This window comes from Pezoporus occidentalis, unplaced genomic scaffold (genome assembly GCF_034315485.1).
Source record: "Pezoporus occidentalis ecotype Australia unplaced genomic scaffold, CSIRO_AGI_Poc_V1 ctg59, whole genome shotgun sequence".
Lineage (NCBI taxonomy): Eukaryota > Metazoa > Chordata > Aves > Psittaciformes > Psittacidae > Pezoporus > Pezoporus occidentalis.
Window position 1 is genome coordinate 5,186,166 of NW_026915932.1, and position 20,522 is coordinate 5,206,687.

Sequence of the window (20,522 nt, forward strand, 5' to 3'; positions counted from 1 at the left end):
TCTCATATGCTGCCATGGAAAAAAAATTAAGCAGACTGTGAAGTGACCAGTGCTTGCACTTCCATGCTCATGTGCTCCAGACATCAAAAGTGCATAACAGACTGAAGAGCATACTCCTTTATAGTTGTGCAGGAACCAGAAGGTTTGATGCCACATATAGACACAACAGTATAAATAAAGGAAAAGATGAGAACAGATCCTCGAACACCTTTTAATAAAACAAAAATCTTACCCTGGGACCCAGCCAGAAGCTTCTGTTATGTGTGCCTGTGTAACCATTGCTGGAGCTGGGTTATATGGACTCCCAATGAGAACACTCCCCGAATTCGTTAGTCTTTGTGATGTGCTTATGATCTGTGAAATTTAGAAATAAAAACACAGCTCTCTTAAGAAGGCAGAGTTTACCAGAGCCCCAGAGCCTCGCTAAGGGGAAAACCACCAAAAAAAACAACAAAACCCCAACAACTTCTGTACCAGATGCAAGCAGCAATCAAAACATACAGAAGAAATGTCATAAGCAGCTCTTCATACATGAAGGTAATCACAATGCTGTTAAGATTTCTACTAATTGCACCATATTACTGTATTACTCATCTAGACAAGAACTAAACAAGTTCTGGCAGATAAGATCTATGCCCATGCACATCTAACCGTTTCCTCAAAAGTACTCCCAGGCAATTTCTTGATCGCTGCAATCAATAAAACTTCCTTTCCTTTGCCTCTTATAATTATTTGCCTTTTGTACCGGAGACAACCTGAGCTGCAGGCAAAGCATTCCCAGCAGTTTCCAGCATTCACGAGATCTCAAGGCATTCCAGCAAACTAATAACACAACACTGTACCTCTGGAATGACGTGTAAAGTCTATAAAGCATGGACTGAACTTACATGTAGTCAAACCTGGAGAAATTGTACAGTGTTTGTTAACACTAAGACACTTGGTCACAACTCTTAAATCTCATCTAATTCATTCTTTAACGTAGGTCACCAGAAGAATTCAGACAGTACATAAAACCAGAACAGTATTAATTTGTTAAACTTTAAAGGAAAATACATGGTAAATTATTTTTATTCCAGTATGGTAAATTCATACCAAAGCTGCCTAGACAATACTTTTTACTCATATGCCTTATTTCACTTTTTAAAACTTTACTGTACTCCGTTTGTAAGTGACATTTTGAGTACTGACTGTATTAAACTCTGTAGTTTCCTTTACTACTTAACTTACTCAATACCCATATAAGCACACAGCAGATACTTTGGTGTCCATCAGTATTGTTTAAACAAGTACAAAAAATGTTATCTGAAGAATTTTGCATTTCCTTAGCTCATGGCGCATTACTTCACATCCGTCTCAGCACTACATTGTAATTACATATATGTATTTTTTGTCTTAAAGACTTAAAATGACCTTACTTATTTTTGCAAGTGAATAGCTTGACAAAAACAAGTGAAACCAGAAATTCAGGGAAACCACCACACAGGTATGAGTTAGATATTTAGTGGCTGATAGTGGAGAGCAGAATATCCCAGGCTGGCTGCTTTACACACAGTTTTCGACTGAATGATTAATTTGGGAAAGCTTGCTTAGGCTCAGCACTGGTGTAACACAAGGACGTGAGAGTCAGTAATACAACATTTCTATTAAACATCGGTCTAGTCCATTAACTTTTTACACCAGTTTCTTGCAGCACTAAAAGCACGTCTATTTACAGTGAGCGTATAGTTCTGCAGCAAACTGCAGACACGTGACACAGAGATGTTAACTATTTTGCACACTGAAATGCATTTCATCACATTCCACCCTCTCTGAAGTTTCAGATTGCTCTACTGATGCCTTGTAAATCACAGATCAAACGTATTGTAAAGGAGTATTTTATATCCAGCCTCTTCATTTTCGGGTGAGCACTGTAACAGAGGTAGCAAATCACAATGGGACCAACTATGTCCCCTGTCCCTTGGTGCCATCTAGTGTTGAGGGACCCCGGCAGCAGCAGTCCCCCCCCATGGCTGTCACCCCTTTCCCAACAAAAAAAAAATCCAGCCCAGAGCTACCTGTTACAGCCACAGGTATTCACTGCATAGCATAAAACAAAACAGAAGACCTCACCCTGATTTATCAAACAGAGCACCTGTAGGATGTGTTAAATTCCTGTAATTAAACACATTTTATCAGTAACATGCCATTGTATTTATGCCCACAGACCAAATCTAAAGACGCTATAACAAACTCTCATACAGAAGAATCCAGCCTGCAGATTGTGCTGATTCCACTGTTTGCCCAGCCATGCCCCAGGGGATTCATGGTCACCATGCAGCCAACAGCCCCCTCCACTGCCCCTGGGGCTGTGTGCTGGCCTGGAGGGCCTAGAGTGCCCGAAGGGCTGAAGCCTGCAGTAGCTAAATAACACTAGAACCCCCTTGCAGCAGCAGGGTATTGCTAAGGCAGGCAAGAGCAAAGGAGTGCTGACATTCCCTCTGTTATGAACTTGCAAACATTCTCTTTTAATGGTCTAGCAGACAACACACACAGCTCTCCACTGATGTTTTACAAGGCCTGCGTAAATGGCTATTTAATAAAAAAATCTTTTCTGAATAGAGTTCTGTCCTTGCAAAGCAGCAGAGTAAAATAATAATAATAAATTAAATATTATAAAAATACAAACTCCCAAAATACAGCTTCTGTAGCAGAACTACACCAGTGAAATGCCACAGGGCACGGGGCATGTGCTCCAACAGGACATGTACCAGGTATTGAGGCACTGAAGAGGACCGCTCCCTGGCAGACACCCTGTGGGTAGTACTGCAGCTGTAGAGCTCTGCACCATGGAGAACACAGCACAGGGGCTCCTGCAACGCCTGTGCCCCTCTATTCAACTGGGGACGCTGAAGAACAGTGAGTGATGTGAAAAACACCCAACACAACTGTTTATAAAACTCATCAAATGGTAACTGCAGTCAGGATAAGTGCCTGGCAAGCAGGTTACTAGAAAAGGGTTCCCTGTATTGACATCACCTAATTAGTTCTCTGGCCACCAGAACACCCGATTTTTTTCTCAAAGCCAGACTGGCAACACACACACACGGTTATCACTGACAGGAAAAGACAGTTTTAACAAGAGGAGCTTAAATAAGTTATATCTCCAGTGTCACACTCAAGACATTTACTGCTTGGTGCTGCTGGAGATCCAGTGGTGAGAACATGACTCACAATAGTCAAAGAGTTTCAATAAAATTCTTAATGGGATTTTTTGGTCTTTTTTTTTTTTTTCTTACCACACTTCTGAGTTAAAACAGCAGCTGGTGAAGTGTATTCATGTCCATTCAAAGCCAGGAGGACAGGTACCCCCCAGGGTCACATATGCAGGATGGCTGCTGCCAGTGGCAATACCCACACATCATCACCTCTCCACCCAGGCGGGGCACCTGAGCAGCCTTTGCAGCTGAGGCAGGAAGCAGCATGTTCTTAGCACTACTCACATCTTTGCTTTTGATGTTTCCATTTTACACTAGCAGGAAGGCATGTGGCTTGTTACACAAGTTAGAACTTACCATTTGGGGTCCAACATTCACATTGATCGGTCCTAAGGTTTTTGGCAAAATCTTCGTTGGAGAGTTGGTGCTGGAAACTGGCAATGTGATTATTGAAATGTTACCTAAAGAGAGCAGTAAAAAGAGTTCTAAATTACTTCCTTAGTAATCGATGACTAACACTTTGGCAAATTCTCACATCATTTGAACAGTTTGGACTCAGGTTAGCTTTTCTGACTCATCCACTGCAAACACACCTTCACATAAAAGCCTCCAGACCTTTCAGCAGATGTCACAGGAACACCTCACAGAACTACAGCTGCAATACTTTACCTTTAAAATTATGTGTGTTTTATTTCGAAAAACAACTTCTTCTTGCCTAAGAGCACACCGCCTGTCATACCTCAGCACTAACAGTTAACATGAGTGCACTTTTTTCTAGAAGTTGGCATACAAACCCTATTTATAACATAAGCACATGTACAAAGTGTTATTCTATAAACAGAACCACAGAACAGTTTGGGCTGGAAAGGACCTTAAAGATCATCTGCTTTCAACTCCCTGCCATGGGCAGAGACACCAGTGAAGTAAGCCTATTGCAGTTTATCAGTGTAAATGACACCTTTACTACTTACCTGAAGTACCAGTGTGGGCAGCTGGACATCAAGATAAAGCCAGCCAAGTGATCTCTAATCCAGCATGTAATCATCCCAAAATGTTTATCATCTTTATGATCCTGGACTGCTTATGGATCTAGCTCATCCTGCCCTCAGGAAGTGCAGCTCTATGCCAAGAGCCTCAAAAATGGTGCTGCTTCTCCTCTAGGCCAAATCGTATCGTGTTTTCTTGATTACTCAGACTTATTGTCTTAATCAAACTATCATGCAGTACTACCATTAGCCCACGAATGTTCAAACTGGTGCATACAAGCCACTCAAAGCAGTGAATATATTTATCTGTGGGTATGGTGGCAGCAGCAGCTCCTGTCTCTATGACAGTTCCAAAGCAAAAGAGCTGGGAAACGATCAAACAACTCCTCCAACTGTTACACACATGGCGAATGGGTCTGGAGGCAGAATCAGATACAAGGAGGAGTTGGCATTGCCTCGTAATCCAGGGGCACCTTGGACCTGGCTGGGGTCATGGGCTGTAAAGACAAGGATTGGCTCCTGAAGAGCCACTGAGACTCCCCAGCACCAGCAGATGGAAACTGAAGGCACTGGCATTGATTGGTTCATCAGAACAGCGCACACCCAGCCCTCACCAAACCTCCCTGACATAGGAGCTGGCCCATAGCCAGCTGAGCTCAGATGGTCCCAAGGTGACTTGGTGGGGCTGCACATCACTGTTCCCCGGTCTTTTCTCATATAAGCTGTTCCCCTCCACTGCTCACTTTACTATTCTCATGTGGTCCTGAACCATGGTCGTTCAGGTTATTATTTTAGTGCACCTATGTTCTGCCATGAAGTAACTGGAAAATCATACATTCAACAGTGTAGCTTCTCTATAACATGAAACAGAGCAACACAATTGAGAGAAAAAGAAGACTTAAAGGGTCTTCTGTAGGTACAGCACAGAGGTTGAACAGATGTACACAGGCACATCTGCCCCTTACAAAAATGAACACATACAAGAAATATTTACAATTTCAGACAAGAATGCTGTAATGTTCTGTGTAAATTCCTTCAGCATCTGGAGTAACACTACTACTTGATGCTCATTTTCCAAAAGGCAGATCTGTATCTGAGAACATCCGCAGAAGCAGCTTGTTTCTTCTCAACTCAATAAATTGAGTGACCTATGGGTCAACTAAATCACCTAGGAAAAAAGCCCTCTTACAGACCCCACACATTCACAAACCCACCCAATACCTTCCTGCTCTGTTATGAAACGGCTCTTGTGAGGTAGTGCTAGAGTGCACAAGACAACAATAATTCCTGACTTATGTACACTGTGTTCCCATTTTGAGCTCAAAATAGTTGTCTAAACTGGTCAGTCACTTGTCAGTTTTACTTTTGCCACAGGATTTTGCCCAGGATGTGCTAAGATGTGCTGGCATATTCCCATCAAAATGTAACTTCCCCTCCCACTGCAGGCTGCTGTTATCAGTGATGTGCCTGTCACTTCCCAGTACTGCTGTAGAAATCTCTTTGCTGCTGCAGCTGAAACTTGTGGCACCTTTTCCTCTGGGATCAGCTCTCACGCTTTTTCCTTGCCCCTTTTCTGATCAGAGGAAACAAATTACTTTCGCTAGTGCCGACCACATAAGGTCACATGGAAAGTGCAGTTAAACTCTGAGATGTCAGCTCCCACAGGGCTACACCAGAGCCACCTCCAGCCACCCTGCTGGCCTGCAAGAGGCACTGTAACATCACGATTCACAATGCAAGACTGGAACGTGTCAGACTCACTGTACTGTACAACTAGCACAGCTGGTGCACAGTCAAGACTCACTGTACCATACAACTAGCACTGCTGGTGTACAGTACAGTTAGCACTGCTGTTGTCAGATATGCATCTACCCACCACCCCACATCAGTCGCTGTGCATGCAGTGCATTTCCTTCTCAAAACGTGGCAGGTACCTGGAGATCTCTTTGCACATATGTACATATGTACCTTCCCTTGCATGTGCGCGTACACAGACAGACTCTCTGAAAACTGTAGCTTAAAAATACAATACCCACAGCCAAAGCCACACACAACCACCAGATTTACTGCACCAGTCCTGGGAAAAAACCCTAATGCAGAGCTGCTGCTGCACTGAGCTTTCATGCACAAGGCTACCCAGATAAAGGTATACAACCATCATTAAGGCAGCTCTAGTAGAGTCCTTCAAATTACTTCATTTAAAAAAGACAGTTGCTTACATATGACATATGCTTTGAAGTGTTTTTGATTAGAGTTGCTGTAGGTAAGAAACATTTTCATCTTCTAATCCCTACACAAATCCCACATTTAGCAGCAGCTGTGTCAAAATGATCTTAAGAACTGATCAAGCTTCCCTGCCCTTTATCTTCCTTTTTAACTCCTTTATGGGTAAATACAAGTGTGTGACTGTATAGACTTTTAAACACAGGTAGGATGGAAAGGGACCAGTTTATTTTTGTGAGTGAGGTCTCTCTCTTCCAGCACGGACAGAAGGAAAGAGCAACCAAACTTTTCACAATGAGGCCATTCTGTGTATACATCAGCAGTTGAAAAACCAGTAAATAAAAAGTTTTATCACTTATGAATAAAATATTCACTACCTCATGGGTTTCTTTTTGTTTGTTTGGGGCTCCCCCCCCCCTCCCTCCCAGAATAGGGTCATAGTCCAGATAGATACTCATGTGACCTCAACTGCTCCAAATACTTCATGGTGGAAGCACCACCCTCCCATCTCTCCTCACAGCAGAGATGATGTTTGGTTCAGTTATATCACACCAGCACCCCAACCTGAAGAGACAGGTTTTGCAGTTGGTATCACCAATGCCACTACTCTAAACAGAGAAACCCAACTTCCAAGAGCATCCTATCTTGCCTGTGGCCCTTGTGTAGCGGCAGCCCAGGTCTGTGGGACACAGCTGCCACAGAAAGACCTGGAGTTTGCCAGGACAACATCATCACCGCAAACGGAACTGCAGCACAAGTACAATAAACTCTGAGAGGGGGCACTTGCTTGCTAAGGTGACTGGCTGTGTTTTATACCAGACCGTCAAGGCTGTCAAGGCCAGTGCACCTCTGTTTGCTGAAGAGCTGGCAATCTCCAGAGTTCTGAAAGAATGGTAGTGTTACAAAACAGCATTAACAGGAACAATTTCTTCAAGGCTTTTTTATAGAACAGCACAGAAAACTAGGAGGAAGTAGGTGTCACACAGCAGATCATCTAAAAATATTCAACAGACTTCTAAATCATACTCAACAGATTTCTGTATTCAACTTGAAGCAGAAATAACACCAAACAAATTCTCTACACACTTTATCATACAGTAACCGTAAAGGTTTTACACATGATTAGAGTCCAAATAAATACCAAGTCTTAATAGCTCTCATCATCTGGGGACAAAAAAAGACTACACTGGTTTATGTTCCAGTGAAAACCAGCAGTGGGTACACTGATAAGCTGAACACAATGAGACCCATCAGCCTCCTAGTCACGGTCATCTTAACTCATGGATGAAAAAGGCCAGCAGAGATAGATCAAACTAGAATGATTTGTATAATAATACTCAATTCTTAAATAATGTTTCTCAGCAGTTTCAAAGCACAAAAGATGGGTGTCATTATTTCCACTTCACCTATGGAAAGACAAACACATGGGAAAGAGCCCCACTTCAAACTCTCATAGAGGGGCTTTAACTGCAATATATATAACCCTACCACAAACTGAGCATGCTCGTCACTGATGGAAATGCAAATGTAAAAGAAATCCAGTGGGCATACGTATGTTTCTCTTAGAACAAAAGCACTTTGCTTCCACATAATAATTTGTAGAATAATAATAATAATTTGTAGAATAGTAATGTTCTACAAATAATTTTCTGTCCCTCGGTCAGCACTATTAATGTTTCTCATGGAACAAAACCACTGTTGTTATTCTTTCATATTTAGAAAAATCAATCACTGTATAACTATGATCTGCCCTGGCACTTGCAAAATATTTTTACTTGCACACACACAAAAAAAATCAATTTAAATGCTTCTCAGCCTCAAGGAGTCACAGAACAAAGTGGTTTATGTTCATGTATACTCACATGCACACACTAACCAGCCCACAGCACTAAAACATTGTGTGACCTCCTAAATAACTTGACACAAACAACGTGGACTCCCTTACAAATATGAAGCTAAGGAGGTTTTAGAGATTCTCCCCCTCCCCGTATAACTTAATCTGTTGGGTCTGCAGCTTAGTTACAAAAATAATCAGGAACAATGTCAACCAGAATCTATAGCATCTGTCAGAGCCAGTTTCAAGGGAACCATAGCTGATGGAAGCTGGGGCCAGGCAGTTAGGATCATATGCAATGCACACATCGACAAAAAAACGCCTTTGAATTTTTAGACAAAACACCAGGGAAGTGCTGCTAATCTGGATTACATATTCAGATCTCTGAAAAAAAAAAATCCACATTTTTAGAAGTATATCAAGACCAGCCATTGTAAATAATACAGACTATGGCTTGACAGTGATGGCACAAAAACCCAGTTCAGACTTGTGAAATACTGGAAGCCCAATAAAACATTTTGCAATAATGTGTGATATGTCCTCTGAGTCCTCTATAACACTACAGCATGAACTGATCTCCAAGATCAGGACAGAGTAGTATAAAGCATACAGAAAACCTGAACTATTTGCATGTTATTAGTACGCACATATTTTCTTGGTACATTAGTTCATTTGTTTCTCACACAAACTTACTAAGGCTATAAACCCAAGTTTAAAAACCCTAGATAGTCTGTAGAATCCCATACATATCTAGAATCACATGAAATCAAAGAGATCTACAGAAAAAACAAACTGGGGAAGATGGTATTACACTGTACTACAGCCTTACACTGACCAGTACATTTTCAGTCTTTTACTACTCAACTGAGATAACTTTATAGCAGATAACAGTTGCATGAATCTCTGAGTACCAAGAACATGCCTACTGATAAGCAATTCTGTTGTCCTGCTCATTTGAGCAAATCTCTTCAAGCACACAATGAACTCCCAGGGCTCTCCAGGCCTCGAGCCCTGGTCAGATATCCAGCACTGCCACTAAAACTCGTTCATGCAGACCTGTCATCAACCCACATTCCTGCCCACAAGCACAGCCATGGCTATGGCTATGCAGTGAACTTGCCTCATTTTCCTGTGGCAAGGGGGAACACTGGGCGTGTTTCAGCTTAATCTGCCCAGTGAACTGCTCAGCCACCTACACAGTTACACTGGCACCAACTAAGGAAATGCTCAAAAGCAGCTGTGAGCTGACCAGAGACAACTTCACTGTTGCCAGAGAAAATGTCTATCAAAGCAATCTAAAAGATACCTGCCTTACCACTTCCTTCACAGGAGCACAGGCATAAGGCAGTCCTGTGCACTGAGAAGTTTCTGGAACACCAGCTCTATCAGGACGTAATAAAAACTAAATAGTGGGGAAAAAAAAAAAGCCTAATGAAATAAAGTTTATTGTGAAGTTGCATTAAAAGTTATGATTCCCACCCAAAACAATCTGGATTGCAATCTGATCTGATTAAAGGATCATCCTTCCCTCATGAAGGCCGCTGCAAGACAGGTGGTCTAGAGCTGAGCTCCCTTTTCCCTCCCCACCTATAAACAGAGCACCATGTAAATTCACAGATTTTGAGAATATACACTATTAACTAAGGACAGTGCAATTCACCAAAATTATTGTGTTAGTCTACACTGCACTTTTTAAAATGAGAAGTAAATGTCTCTCAACCAGCTGGGAACTGTTGCTTCTTCCTTTCACACCTAGCAACTAGTAATTATCCACTCACTGTTCATAGATCAAAGTGGATCAGTACCCAGTGTCTCCACTCAAATACAGGCACACTGGCTCAGCCAGTAGATTTTTGTTTAGAAGGCAAACAGAACAGTTAAGCTGTGAAATAAATTCAGTTTTTACATTCAAGACCATTCCCTATGAAAGATAACAAATTATGGTTTCAGTAACTTTTGCTGTTTTTTCTCAGGCACTCACAAATTTAGAGTTCTTTAAGTGTTCAGAACATTATCTATTGAAAACTAAAATTCTGTTCCAGGGAACTTCTCAGTGTATTTAATTGATCTGATTTACTTTTGGCAATATCCCTTACCCGCAGGTCATGTATGTTGAGTACTTTTAAAACAAGCTAAAGGCATGATGAAGTAAGATCTTGGAAATACTATCATTAAAAATGCAATCTATCTAATATAAGCTAATCTTTACTAGACTTTTTTCTTTAGCTCAGATGTATTACCTTTTTATTCCTATCAGCAGCTGTGAGTTTTGAATGACACAACCACAGACATCTTTTTTTCAGAGACAAATTCTTAATGGGAGTTTTCTGGCTCCAAGTCTCGCAAAACTTTTTTTCCCCAAAATCAAACCTTCATGATAATTACTACTGATTTCACAGTGATTTTTGCTGTAGTTGTAACTTTTCTGATCAATCCCCCAACTTCTCATTAACTCACGCTAACACCACCTTCCCTCTCCCCCAGCTGAACCGACTGTTCTTGGTAAAATACGTACTTAACAAGCAGTTACAAGAAACTTCAGGCAGAAACAGAGAACAGTTGGGACAAAACTCTGGAGGTCATCTTGTCCAAGCCCTCTGCCCAAGCAGGGCCACCCACAGCAGGCTGCCAAGGGACTCTATCCAGATGGTTTTTGAATATCCCCAAGGATGGAGATCCATAACCTCTCTGTGCCAGTGCTCAGTCTCCCTCATAGTAAAAACTGTTTCATGATATTCAGGGAAAACGCCCTATGTTTCAGGCTGTGCCCGTGCCTCTGATCCTGTCAGCGGTACCACTGAGGAGGCCCTGGCCTCATCCTCTATGCACCCTCCATTACATTAGCAAATTGCCCCTGACCCTTCTCTTCACCAGACTACAGTCCCAGCTCTCTCAGCCTTTCCCCGTTTGAGATGTTAAGTCCCTTCACGACCTTCACTGCCCTTGCCTCAATTCTCTCCACGATGGCTGGCTCCTTCACCGGGAAGCCCCGTAACTCCCAGCAGTGGCTTCACCAGGGCTGAGGTGTGGGGAAGAGTCACCTCCCTCGACCTGCCGGCAGCACTTCTCCCCTCCTCCAGTCTCCACCATCCTGCATCCTCCACTGGCTCAAGCTCAACCTTCTGCCCACCACCTCCACAGGTCCCCTCCGCACCGCTTGGCCCCAGCCTGTACCGCTGCAGGAGCCGTTCCCCCGCCACGGATCCCTCCGGGTTGCCCGGGCTGGCACCCCCCGCCCCTGCGCTACCTCACGCCCCGCGGGCGCTTCCCACAGCGCCCCAAGAACTCGGCGCCTGAGGAGGAGCCGCTTTCCCCGTGTTGGGCGCTTCCCGCCCGCCTCGAGCGGACCCTGCTCCGCCGCGAAGTGCCACCATGTTACGTTTAAACGGGGCGAGCGAGGGGCAGAGGGGGGAGTCCGCCCGAGCCCGCTCCTTTCCACTGCAGATGATGGCGGCACCCGCCCACGCGCCCCTTTGTTACCCGGGGCCTCGTGCGGCGGGTCCAAGCGCGAGCAGTCGCGCGCCGAGCGAGCCCCGGCGAAGGCCGCCCGAGTCCAGGCCGGCCTCGCGCCAGCCCCGACACGACTGCTGCCCTCACGCGGGCCCGCGCCGTCGGAACGCACAGCCCCACGCGCCTGGGAGCCATTCTGCTCGCGCTACAGCGTGGCACAGACACCGCGCCAGCAGCGGGCCCCGCGCGGGGCAGAGCAGGAGCCGCGTGTGCAGCCTCTACCCCACCGCAGCCCGGCTTGCCCTGCACAGGCCAGGCGGAAGGGTTTAAAACCTACAGCGCCTCCCAAATTTGCAGCTCTTCGCTTATCTTGTGCCGTTCAACGGAATCCTGAGAACACATCGTCCCTTCAGCTGTCACTGCAGAAGGCAACAACCCGTGTCAGGTGTGTTCAATTACAGCGCTCACCTCATGGCACCAGTCTCACTGCATTTACAGCTGGGAAGCAGCAGCTTCTTTTGAGTACTGAAATGATTTGCAAGTAGTATCCTATTGCAAATCTTGCTTCATACCTAGCAACTCCAGCACTCAGCAGATCAGATGGCCTAAACAGCAGAAGAGCCCCCAAAGCCCCAGACACCTGTGTAGATGCACAGCGGGCAGGTGAGGTGGAAAAAGGGAAATATAACCCCCATTTTCAAGAAGGGGAAAATGGATGATCCGGGGAATTACAGACCAGTCAGTCTCACCTCTGTGCCTGTAAAATCTTGGAGCAGATTCTCCTGGAAGACATGCTAAGGCACATGAAAAACAACAAGGTGCTTGGTGACAGCCAGCATGGCTTCACTAAGGGGAAATCCTGCCTGACCAATTTGGTGGCCTTCTATGATGGGGCTACAGAACTGATGGACAGGGGTAGAGCAGTTGATGTCATCTACCTGGACTTGTGCAAAGCGTTTGACACTGTCCCACACGACATCCTTGTCTCTAAATTGGAGAGACATCAATTTGACAGATGGACCACTCTGTGGATTATGAACTGGCTGGGTGGCTGCTCACAAAGAGTTGTGGTCAACAGCTCAATGTCCAGCTGGAGACCAGTAACGAGTGGTGTCCCTCAGGGATTGGTGCTGGGACCGGTCTTGTTCAACATCTTTGTTGGTGACATGGACAGTGGGATTGAGTGCGCCCTCAGCAAGTTTGCCACTGACACTAACCTGTGTGATTCGGTTGATAAGCTGGAGGGAAGGAATGCCATCCAGAGGGACCTTGACACGCTTGTGAGGTGGGCTGATGCCAACCTCATGAGGTTTAACCATGACAAGTGCAAGGTCCTACACCTGGGTCAGAGCAATCCCAGGCACAGCGACAGGTTGGGCAGAGAAGAGATTCAGAGCAGCCCTGCAGAGAAGGACCTGGGGTGCTGGTCGATGAGAAACTTAACATGAGCCTGCTTCAGTGTGCACTCGCAGCCCAGAAAGGCAACCGTATCCTGGGCTGCATCAAAAGGAGCATGACCAGCAGGTTGAAGAAGGTGATCCTGCCCCTCTACTCTGCTTTTGTGAGACCTCACCTGGAGTATTGTGTGCAGTTCTGGTGTCCTCAACATAAAAAGGACCTGGAACTGTTGGAACAAGTCCAGAGGAGGGCCACGAGGATGATCAGGGGACTGGAGCACCTCCTGTATGAAGACAGGCTGAGAAAGTTGGGGCTGTTCAGCCTGGAGAAGAGAAGGCTGCGTGGAGACCTCATAGCAGCCTTCCAGTATCTGAAGGGGGCCTACAGGGATGCTGGGGAGGGGCTCTTCACCAGGGACTGTAGTGACAGGACAAGCGGTAACAAGTTAAAACTTAAACAGGGGAAGTTTAGATTAGATATAAGAAGGAAATTCTTTGCTGTTAGGGTGGTGAGGCACTGGAATGGGTTGCCCAGGGAGGTTGTGAATGCTCCATCCCTGGTGGTGTTCAACGCCAGGCTGGACGAAGCTTTGGGTGGTATCGTTTAGTGGAAGCTGTCCCTGCCCACAGCAGGGGGGTTGGAACAAGATGATCTTAAGGTCCTTTCCAACCCTAACTATTCTATGATTCTAGGTGGCTTTATGGGACAAGTGACCGAGACATACAGACATGCCCTCTGCATGGCATCAGCATGAGAAGATTTGATTTTCCACTTTACACTATGTATGACCAGGATTACAAAACTGGAAGCGTTCAACTTCCTGACTGGGAATGCCTCCCAGACAGACTGAATTTTAAATCCTACTGGTTACACATGAACTCTACAGTATGTCTGATTTAATTCATTCATGGCTTGAAGCAATCACCCAAACCCACAACTGAGCTGTCATTATCCAACTCATCCACAAACCCAGTTATACAGGTTTGAGAACTAATTCGAACTACAGTACTTCATAATTTTAACAGAACACGCCAACTCCACAAAGACATCTTGCTACTCAGACTAGGACCTTACCTAAATAATGGAGTACCTTAGTTGTCAACTTTATTAGGCACCAAAGTTCTGCCTGCATCAGGAGTGTGTCAGTCCTGTTGGCATGGCACATACCAGGAGTTTCTCCCAGTGGGCACAATCTATGACAAAACACTGGAAGAATACCTAACACCAACATACATATCTGTCCCCAAGGCTAAGAGCAGCAACAGCCATCTGTTCTCCAAAACACGAGGGGAACCATCAATCCCTTTTGCATTCAGTAACTCAAGAGTACTCATTCACTAAAGAATGAGAACCAGGGCCATTTTTTTGTCTGGGAAAATTAAAATGCAGGTCTTCTACAGCAATAATTTTCATCACTAGTCTCCCAGGTACTTTCAGATAAGGAAATGATGCATAGTCAGCCTGGGCTGACACAGATGAACCATTCTGACTGTAACAGTAAGAATCTACTACTTGAATTATTTCACCCAATGATTGTCCTTGCAACAAGTGGCCCCTAGCATGGGGTGAGAACTCTGACCATTCGTCAAGAGCCAACCACGTGGGCATTCCCTCTCAGATGCAATGAGTATTCATTTCAAGCAGAGGAAACAAGCTCCAAATGCAGATCCTTTAGCTGCAAGAGCCTGTTGCCTGTAAGTTAAAGGCAACAAATGGAGCAAAGTTGAACAAGAATTGTTCACTAAACAAAGCAAAAAACATTCTGAGTTAATGCTCTGCTAAGTACTGTCATGTTTCTTTCTAGGCACACATGGAAAGAAAAATCTCACTTTGGAATTAGGCAGCAAGTCTTTTTACAAGGATTATAAATTTGGATGTGATTTCTGCAATCACCACAAGTAAAACAAATTACTTAGTAAATCTGCATCATATTTAGATATAAATGGTACCTACAGATTCTTCTTTTTCCCAGCCATTATCTATACAAGGAATAAAAAAAATTACTAAAAGTATTCTAAAACCCCCAAACAATACTACTACTAATAGGAAAAAAAAAACCATCAAAAAGATGAGGTAGATCTAGAAGATCACAGCATTCCCTAACAAGCACAGGAAATAAGCAAGTAATAAGAAAACTGAATTCCCAAATATACTAAACCTGTCAACCTTTTTAGGAACAGTAATTCAGATTTAAAAATCAGTACAAGTGACACAGCAGTACTTTAAGACTTAGAGATTACATTGCAATACCTAAGCAGTCTGTGAGCATTAACTTCTCCTGTAGCAAAATAAACCTGGAAAATATCCAGAGGTTGTGCATAGACGCTAAAGGTCACAGTGGGAAAGGTAAATGAAGCCTGATCAAATGCATACAGGAACAGCAGCAACAGTAGCTGCTTCAGATATTCAGGGGAAAAACTCAGGGAGAAAAGAGATTTTGAAAGTTAAGCCTGTAAATGGAAAAAAAAAAGGCAGAGAAGGCAATTTTGGAACACAGGGGTCAAGCAATTGATTGTGCATTTCTAGTGCTTATTCTCCAAGAAGAATAAGCCAGTGTGAACAAGATGTTACATCTCAACAGATATGTCAGTGATCTTTAATTATATTTCTAGGTTAAAAAAAAAAAATCCTTAGAGCATAGCATTTAAAAAAACATAGAAGAATAGTGGTGAATAATATATCTGTCATCCCAGAACCAAAATCTAATGAAGACTGGGATAAGGATCACTGAGATGTTACTACTAGAAGCAATGCCCTCTACTTGATAAGGTTACTCAATTCAGTTATTCTCTGAACAAATTAACTGCTTGTCTCAAATTATCTGAAAATGTTGCTCTTGTTCCCTAGTATCACGACACAGTAAACACAAAATAATGAACCAAAAAGTGCAATTATCACACCAGTGCACAGTAAATTAATTCTCAGAGGCCTAAAACAGCCTGTAATGTTCTGCATTGTTTAGAAAAGGAGGAAGATACCTTAGCTCCAGCCATTTGCTGTTTAGACTATTTCATTTTTTCAGACTCTGAAGCTGTTGTGATGAGCCAAAAATCATTCCTCCAGGTAGTACTTGCATTTGTTTTTCACAGTGGGTAACAGCAAACAAATGTTTACTTAGAAAGGTTGACTGAAGCATTATGTGAACTGTAAATCCCCAAGTTTTCGAATATTCATATGGGGCTGCAGTTTTATTTTACTGGAATCCTATAGCTATTCTGACTGCCAGCACACTATTTTAGAGTCAGAAGTGATGAAACTAGAAATGCTAAGATGAAATAGGATAAGAAAAACATAGTTATTACTGTAAATTGTCCAGAAAGCTTATAAAAGTACCACAAGATATCACTGACCATAAAGTTATGCTTAACCTTCTCTCCTATCTGGACTACATCAAAGTCTGAGAACTTTAAGGTTGGGGTGGAAATGAGGAACTTCAGCACATTAACCACCAAGAAAAAAAAAAAAGGGAAAGGTGGAAAAGGGGAAAGAGGGGGGGAAGGGGAGAAAAGGGGTGGAAGGGGGAAAGCTTATTTTATCTTCTGATTGTTTTTACCACACTCGCCTTTCCCCTTTGAAATCCCATCTTTGTTACTGACACTTGCATATCAGTAATAAAACAGTGTGGATGTGCGAATACATTTTGAACATTTAAATTGTGAGTCTCCCAAAACTGAATCAAACATATGCAGTGAAATCAGCAGAAATACTAATTTACTAAATACAAGACAGAAATAAGTGTTACTGTATGCTTCTTTTCTATGTACACAAACAGAATTCTCTTACCTTTTGTTGGACTCTGGTTCTGATCTATAAATCCTTTCAAGTCTCCATTTGTGGAAGTCACACCAACCTGAACAAAACATTTTTAAGTCTTAAAATACAATAAACCTTTCTATGTTTTCTATAATGCAACTAAAGGTATTATAAAAGTAATCTATCCTGCATTTCTGAAACATCATAATTCTATGGATAGTAAGGTCTAACAAGAGCATGAGATTCAAAGCAAAGGATCAAAGCCATTTACTGTGTATATATGAAGACAACTAATTCTAGCTAAGTTCTTACCCCCCAAAAAACCCTAAATATTCTGATACTGTACTATACATACATGACCCAACCAGCACATTCTGGCTATTATGGTGTAAGTCACTGTCCCCTCAAGACAAGACAGAGCAGCTGCCACCAGTGATACAGCAGAAATCTGCCTGATGTCTAGTATTCCAGTACTAAGCTGCACACTCTACAGGTCTGAGGAGACGTTACGATGCACTTTAAATACAATTCTCTAGTCTTCAGAGATAAACTGATTTACCCTGAGGGTATGCTACATGAGACACAGAGAATTTAAAACATATGGAGAACCGTGCATTTCCGATTTTGACATGTACACACATCATAGAAAGGCAGAGTTTGTATAGAACAACACAAGTTCACTGTTCCTGGATGAGGGAGAGAAGAGCTGAAAAGTCCCTCAGATCTCAGCTAACAAGACACAGGCCGAGCAGCAGCAAGTAATGGTCAGGCATTCTGCAGTTTCAGAGCATCATGCTTGCACAACCTTAATAACTTCCATTTAACAAAGCATTCTGTTTTGCTTCCCAGCCAGAAGCTGTGATAAGTACCGAGGGACTAGCCCCATTGGAGCAGCAGACAAACTAATTATTACAAAATATCTTTTAAAAATATTATAAAATCTGAGTACTTCTGTAAATAATTGGGACAAAGGGTTCAGGTATCCAAGTTAAGAAAAAACAATCATAAAATCAAGGGTCAAATATTTGCTTTGTTTTACAATGTAATAATAATGGAACATAATAATGCTAGGGCCGCTCATCGAATTTTAATAATTTCAAATTAGAGAATTGCAGGCAAATTAAACATAACTCTAAAATAAATTATGCAAGAACAAAAAATACCTAGTACAAGCATTTAAGCCACACAGTTCCACTACACACACTTGTACTCAGCAAGGAATTTTTGAGGGAGAAACTCTGCACACAACAATGTGACAGACGCTTTTGAAACTACTTCTATTATATTTTCACCACCAGAAGCAATGCACAGACATTAACTGTTCCTGCACTATGCTGATCATAACATTCTGCCTAATGAGCTAAGTTATGTGTTTCTGTAAACAAGCCCTTAGAGCTGCTCAATACAGTTCATCAATTTATCTTGAATGTTGTCTGTTTCAGACTTGTTCTTTCCTGTCACACCCAACTAGACAGTCATATACTGCTCCCAACAGGCAGCAAGTGCTTCGTTGTTGCAGACTATGGTATCGCCAGAAGTTGCTTTTGAAACAGAACAAGTCTGTCTCATTCTTTCCTCTCAATTTTCCGTTTTGTCTCCCACCAGGTGGCAGCGGTGCAGAGGCAATGCAGCAAGGCTGGGAAGAAGGGTGTGAACGTGAACGGCTGGATTTGAGCAGAGGAAAGACCACCACCTGAAAACAAATGCAAAACGTCTCCTATAACGTTTTGGTAGCTGGTCCATACAGAAAACAGTAGCATTCTAGTATCCTTCCTTCCCGGGTGCCTGGGTGGCAGGGAAAGCTAATGTAGGAAGAAGTCACTCTGATTCCTTACAGTAAAAATGTATTCTTGAGGAGATATTTAAAATAGAGCTCGGGAAAGGTTAGTAAATTGCACAGCATATGGTACTGAAAGGGCATTACGACTGCAAAGCCAAGATGAAGAGCCAGCACTCTTGGATCATACTACTGCTGCCTTTGCACAATAAATAACAGTATGAGTTTCTCCCTAGGACCCCTGCCTCTGCACAATAAATAACAGTATGAGTTTCTCCCTAGGACCACTGCCTCTGCAAGAAATAGAATGCCACAAACAGGAGATTTTATTTCAGAGAAAGAAAAGGGGAGCCACAGTGATAGAGTATATATAAAGGGCCTTAACCCATTCCAAGGAAAAGGATAAGAATTACTACTCCCGTGAACATCTTCAAAGACAGTACTACCAATTAGTTCACAACTGAACCTTCAACTCTAGATTTACAGCTGTACTTTTCCCTACTGATTTGTATCAGCGCTTCACTTAAATGCTGGAGATTATATTCTTATGAACTGTCAGCCCAAGATGACTCCCCAGCTGTTACAAAAATTCAGACATTTACATTTAATTCTCTGAAAGATTTAGATTATTTAACTGATTCAATATTTAAGGAAATGTAGCAAAGTACTTGAATTCTTTTCTGTATCTTGTACTTCAGTGATCCAAAGGATACAAAATTACAGAAGACTTTCTTAGACATAGAACTATATTTTTTCATGATGATAGTCCTAGTAACACATTTATAAAGAGCATACGATTAACAGCAGCACTTCTCTCAATTTTATAAACTTAATATCTATGTTTAGAAGAGCTTGGAAACAAACCTGAATTTCATAAGAACTTAAATGAGAAACATGGCAGATTTAAAGGAAATTGTTTCTTTTACAGAAGAATTATCATAACTAAGCCTTCAGAAGCAGCAAAGTGTGACATGGTATTACAATCCTGCAGCACAAGAACTTTATGGGATTTCATTTTGATGTTGGAGATGTCCCAGGCCATGTTGCTATCTGGAAGCTGTACCATCCACTACTTCTGGGAATCCTGGCATTTAACCACTCCTAAACCGAAACCAGTAAACAAGCCAACGCTTACATATGTTCATTTTTGCTTTCCATACAACTCATTTCTGCTTTGTAACACTGCCCCAGACTGTCTGCATTACTGGGTATAGCAGGAGTTGGACTCCTACTTCTGTCCATCTACAGTAAGATGAATCCAGCCATGATGAAGTAGGCACTTGGCAGACCTTTGCATCCTATTAAATATTTTCATCAGGTTTTCTTCCCCTTTCCTAGTAGGTAACTAAGAAGTTTCCAAATGGGGTGTGGGGAAAGAAAAGAAGAATCACAATCAAAGTCTGGAATGGAGCAAACTGGCATGAAGCTTATCAGCCTTCTGCTTGGTACATTGTTCAGGTAGCAAGGCTCTGCCTGTGATCCTTCCCTTACTTAACCTGAAGTTTTCATTCTTTCTGTCCTAGAATTAATCTAGATTCTAACACAATGAAGTTGTAAATTAGTAGGGAATCCACTAACTGGCTGTTTCCTTACATGTGTAATCCCTAAGACTCCTTTGTAGACATATTGTAGTAGTATCGCTTACAGTAACTACTTGGGTAGGACCTAAAAAGGGTGCTCCCACCATAATCTAAAAGAAATCTGCGTGGGCTATTAATACAGTACAGCTAGTACTGTACTGTATTAATTGTTTTTGACGAGTGTCCTGTGTGAATTGTTTACATTGTTTTTGAAGAGTGTCTTGTGTAAAACAGGTGTCTTGTTTAAGGCCCTCTTGACTTCAGCAGTTAAACTATTGACATGTGAAAGGAGAACTATTATAGCCATTTAACTGACCTCATCTATGA

General features: G+C 42.7%; 1 protein-coding gene across 7 annotated transcripts in view; it reads right to left on the reverse strand.

The window, feature by feature from the left end:
* The window catches only part of TFDP2 (transcription factor Dp-2), a 57,292-nt gene that overhangs the window by 21,706 nt on the left and 15,064 nt on the right, over positions 1–20,522 (reverse strand). For 5 of the 7 annotated variants that reach the window (XM_062638992.1, XM_062638991.1, XM_062638995.1 and 2 more), the window contains 3 exons: positions 16,869–16,935; positions 3,552–3,655; positions 233–354 (listed from right to left, as the gene is read on the reverse strand). In XM_062638992.1, coding sequence (XP_062494976.1) covers positions 233–354; positions 3,552–3,655; positions 16,869–16,935 — 293 coding nt within the window. The remainder of the gene's footprint in view (positions 1–232; positions 355–3,551; positions 3,656–16,868; positions 16,936–20,522) is intronic. The other 2 variants (XM_062638996.1, XM_062638998.1) reach the window with 2 other exon arrangements.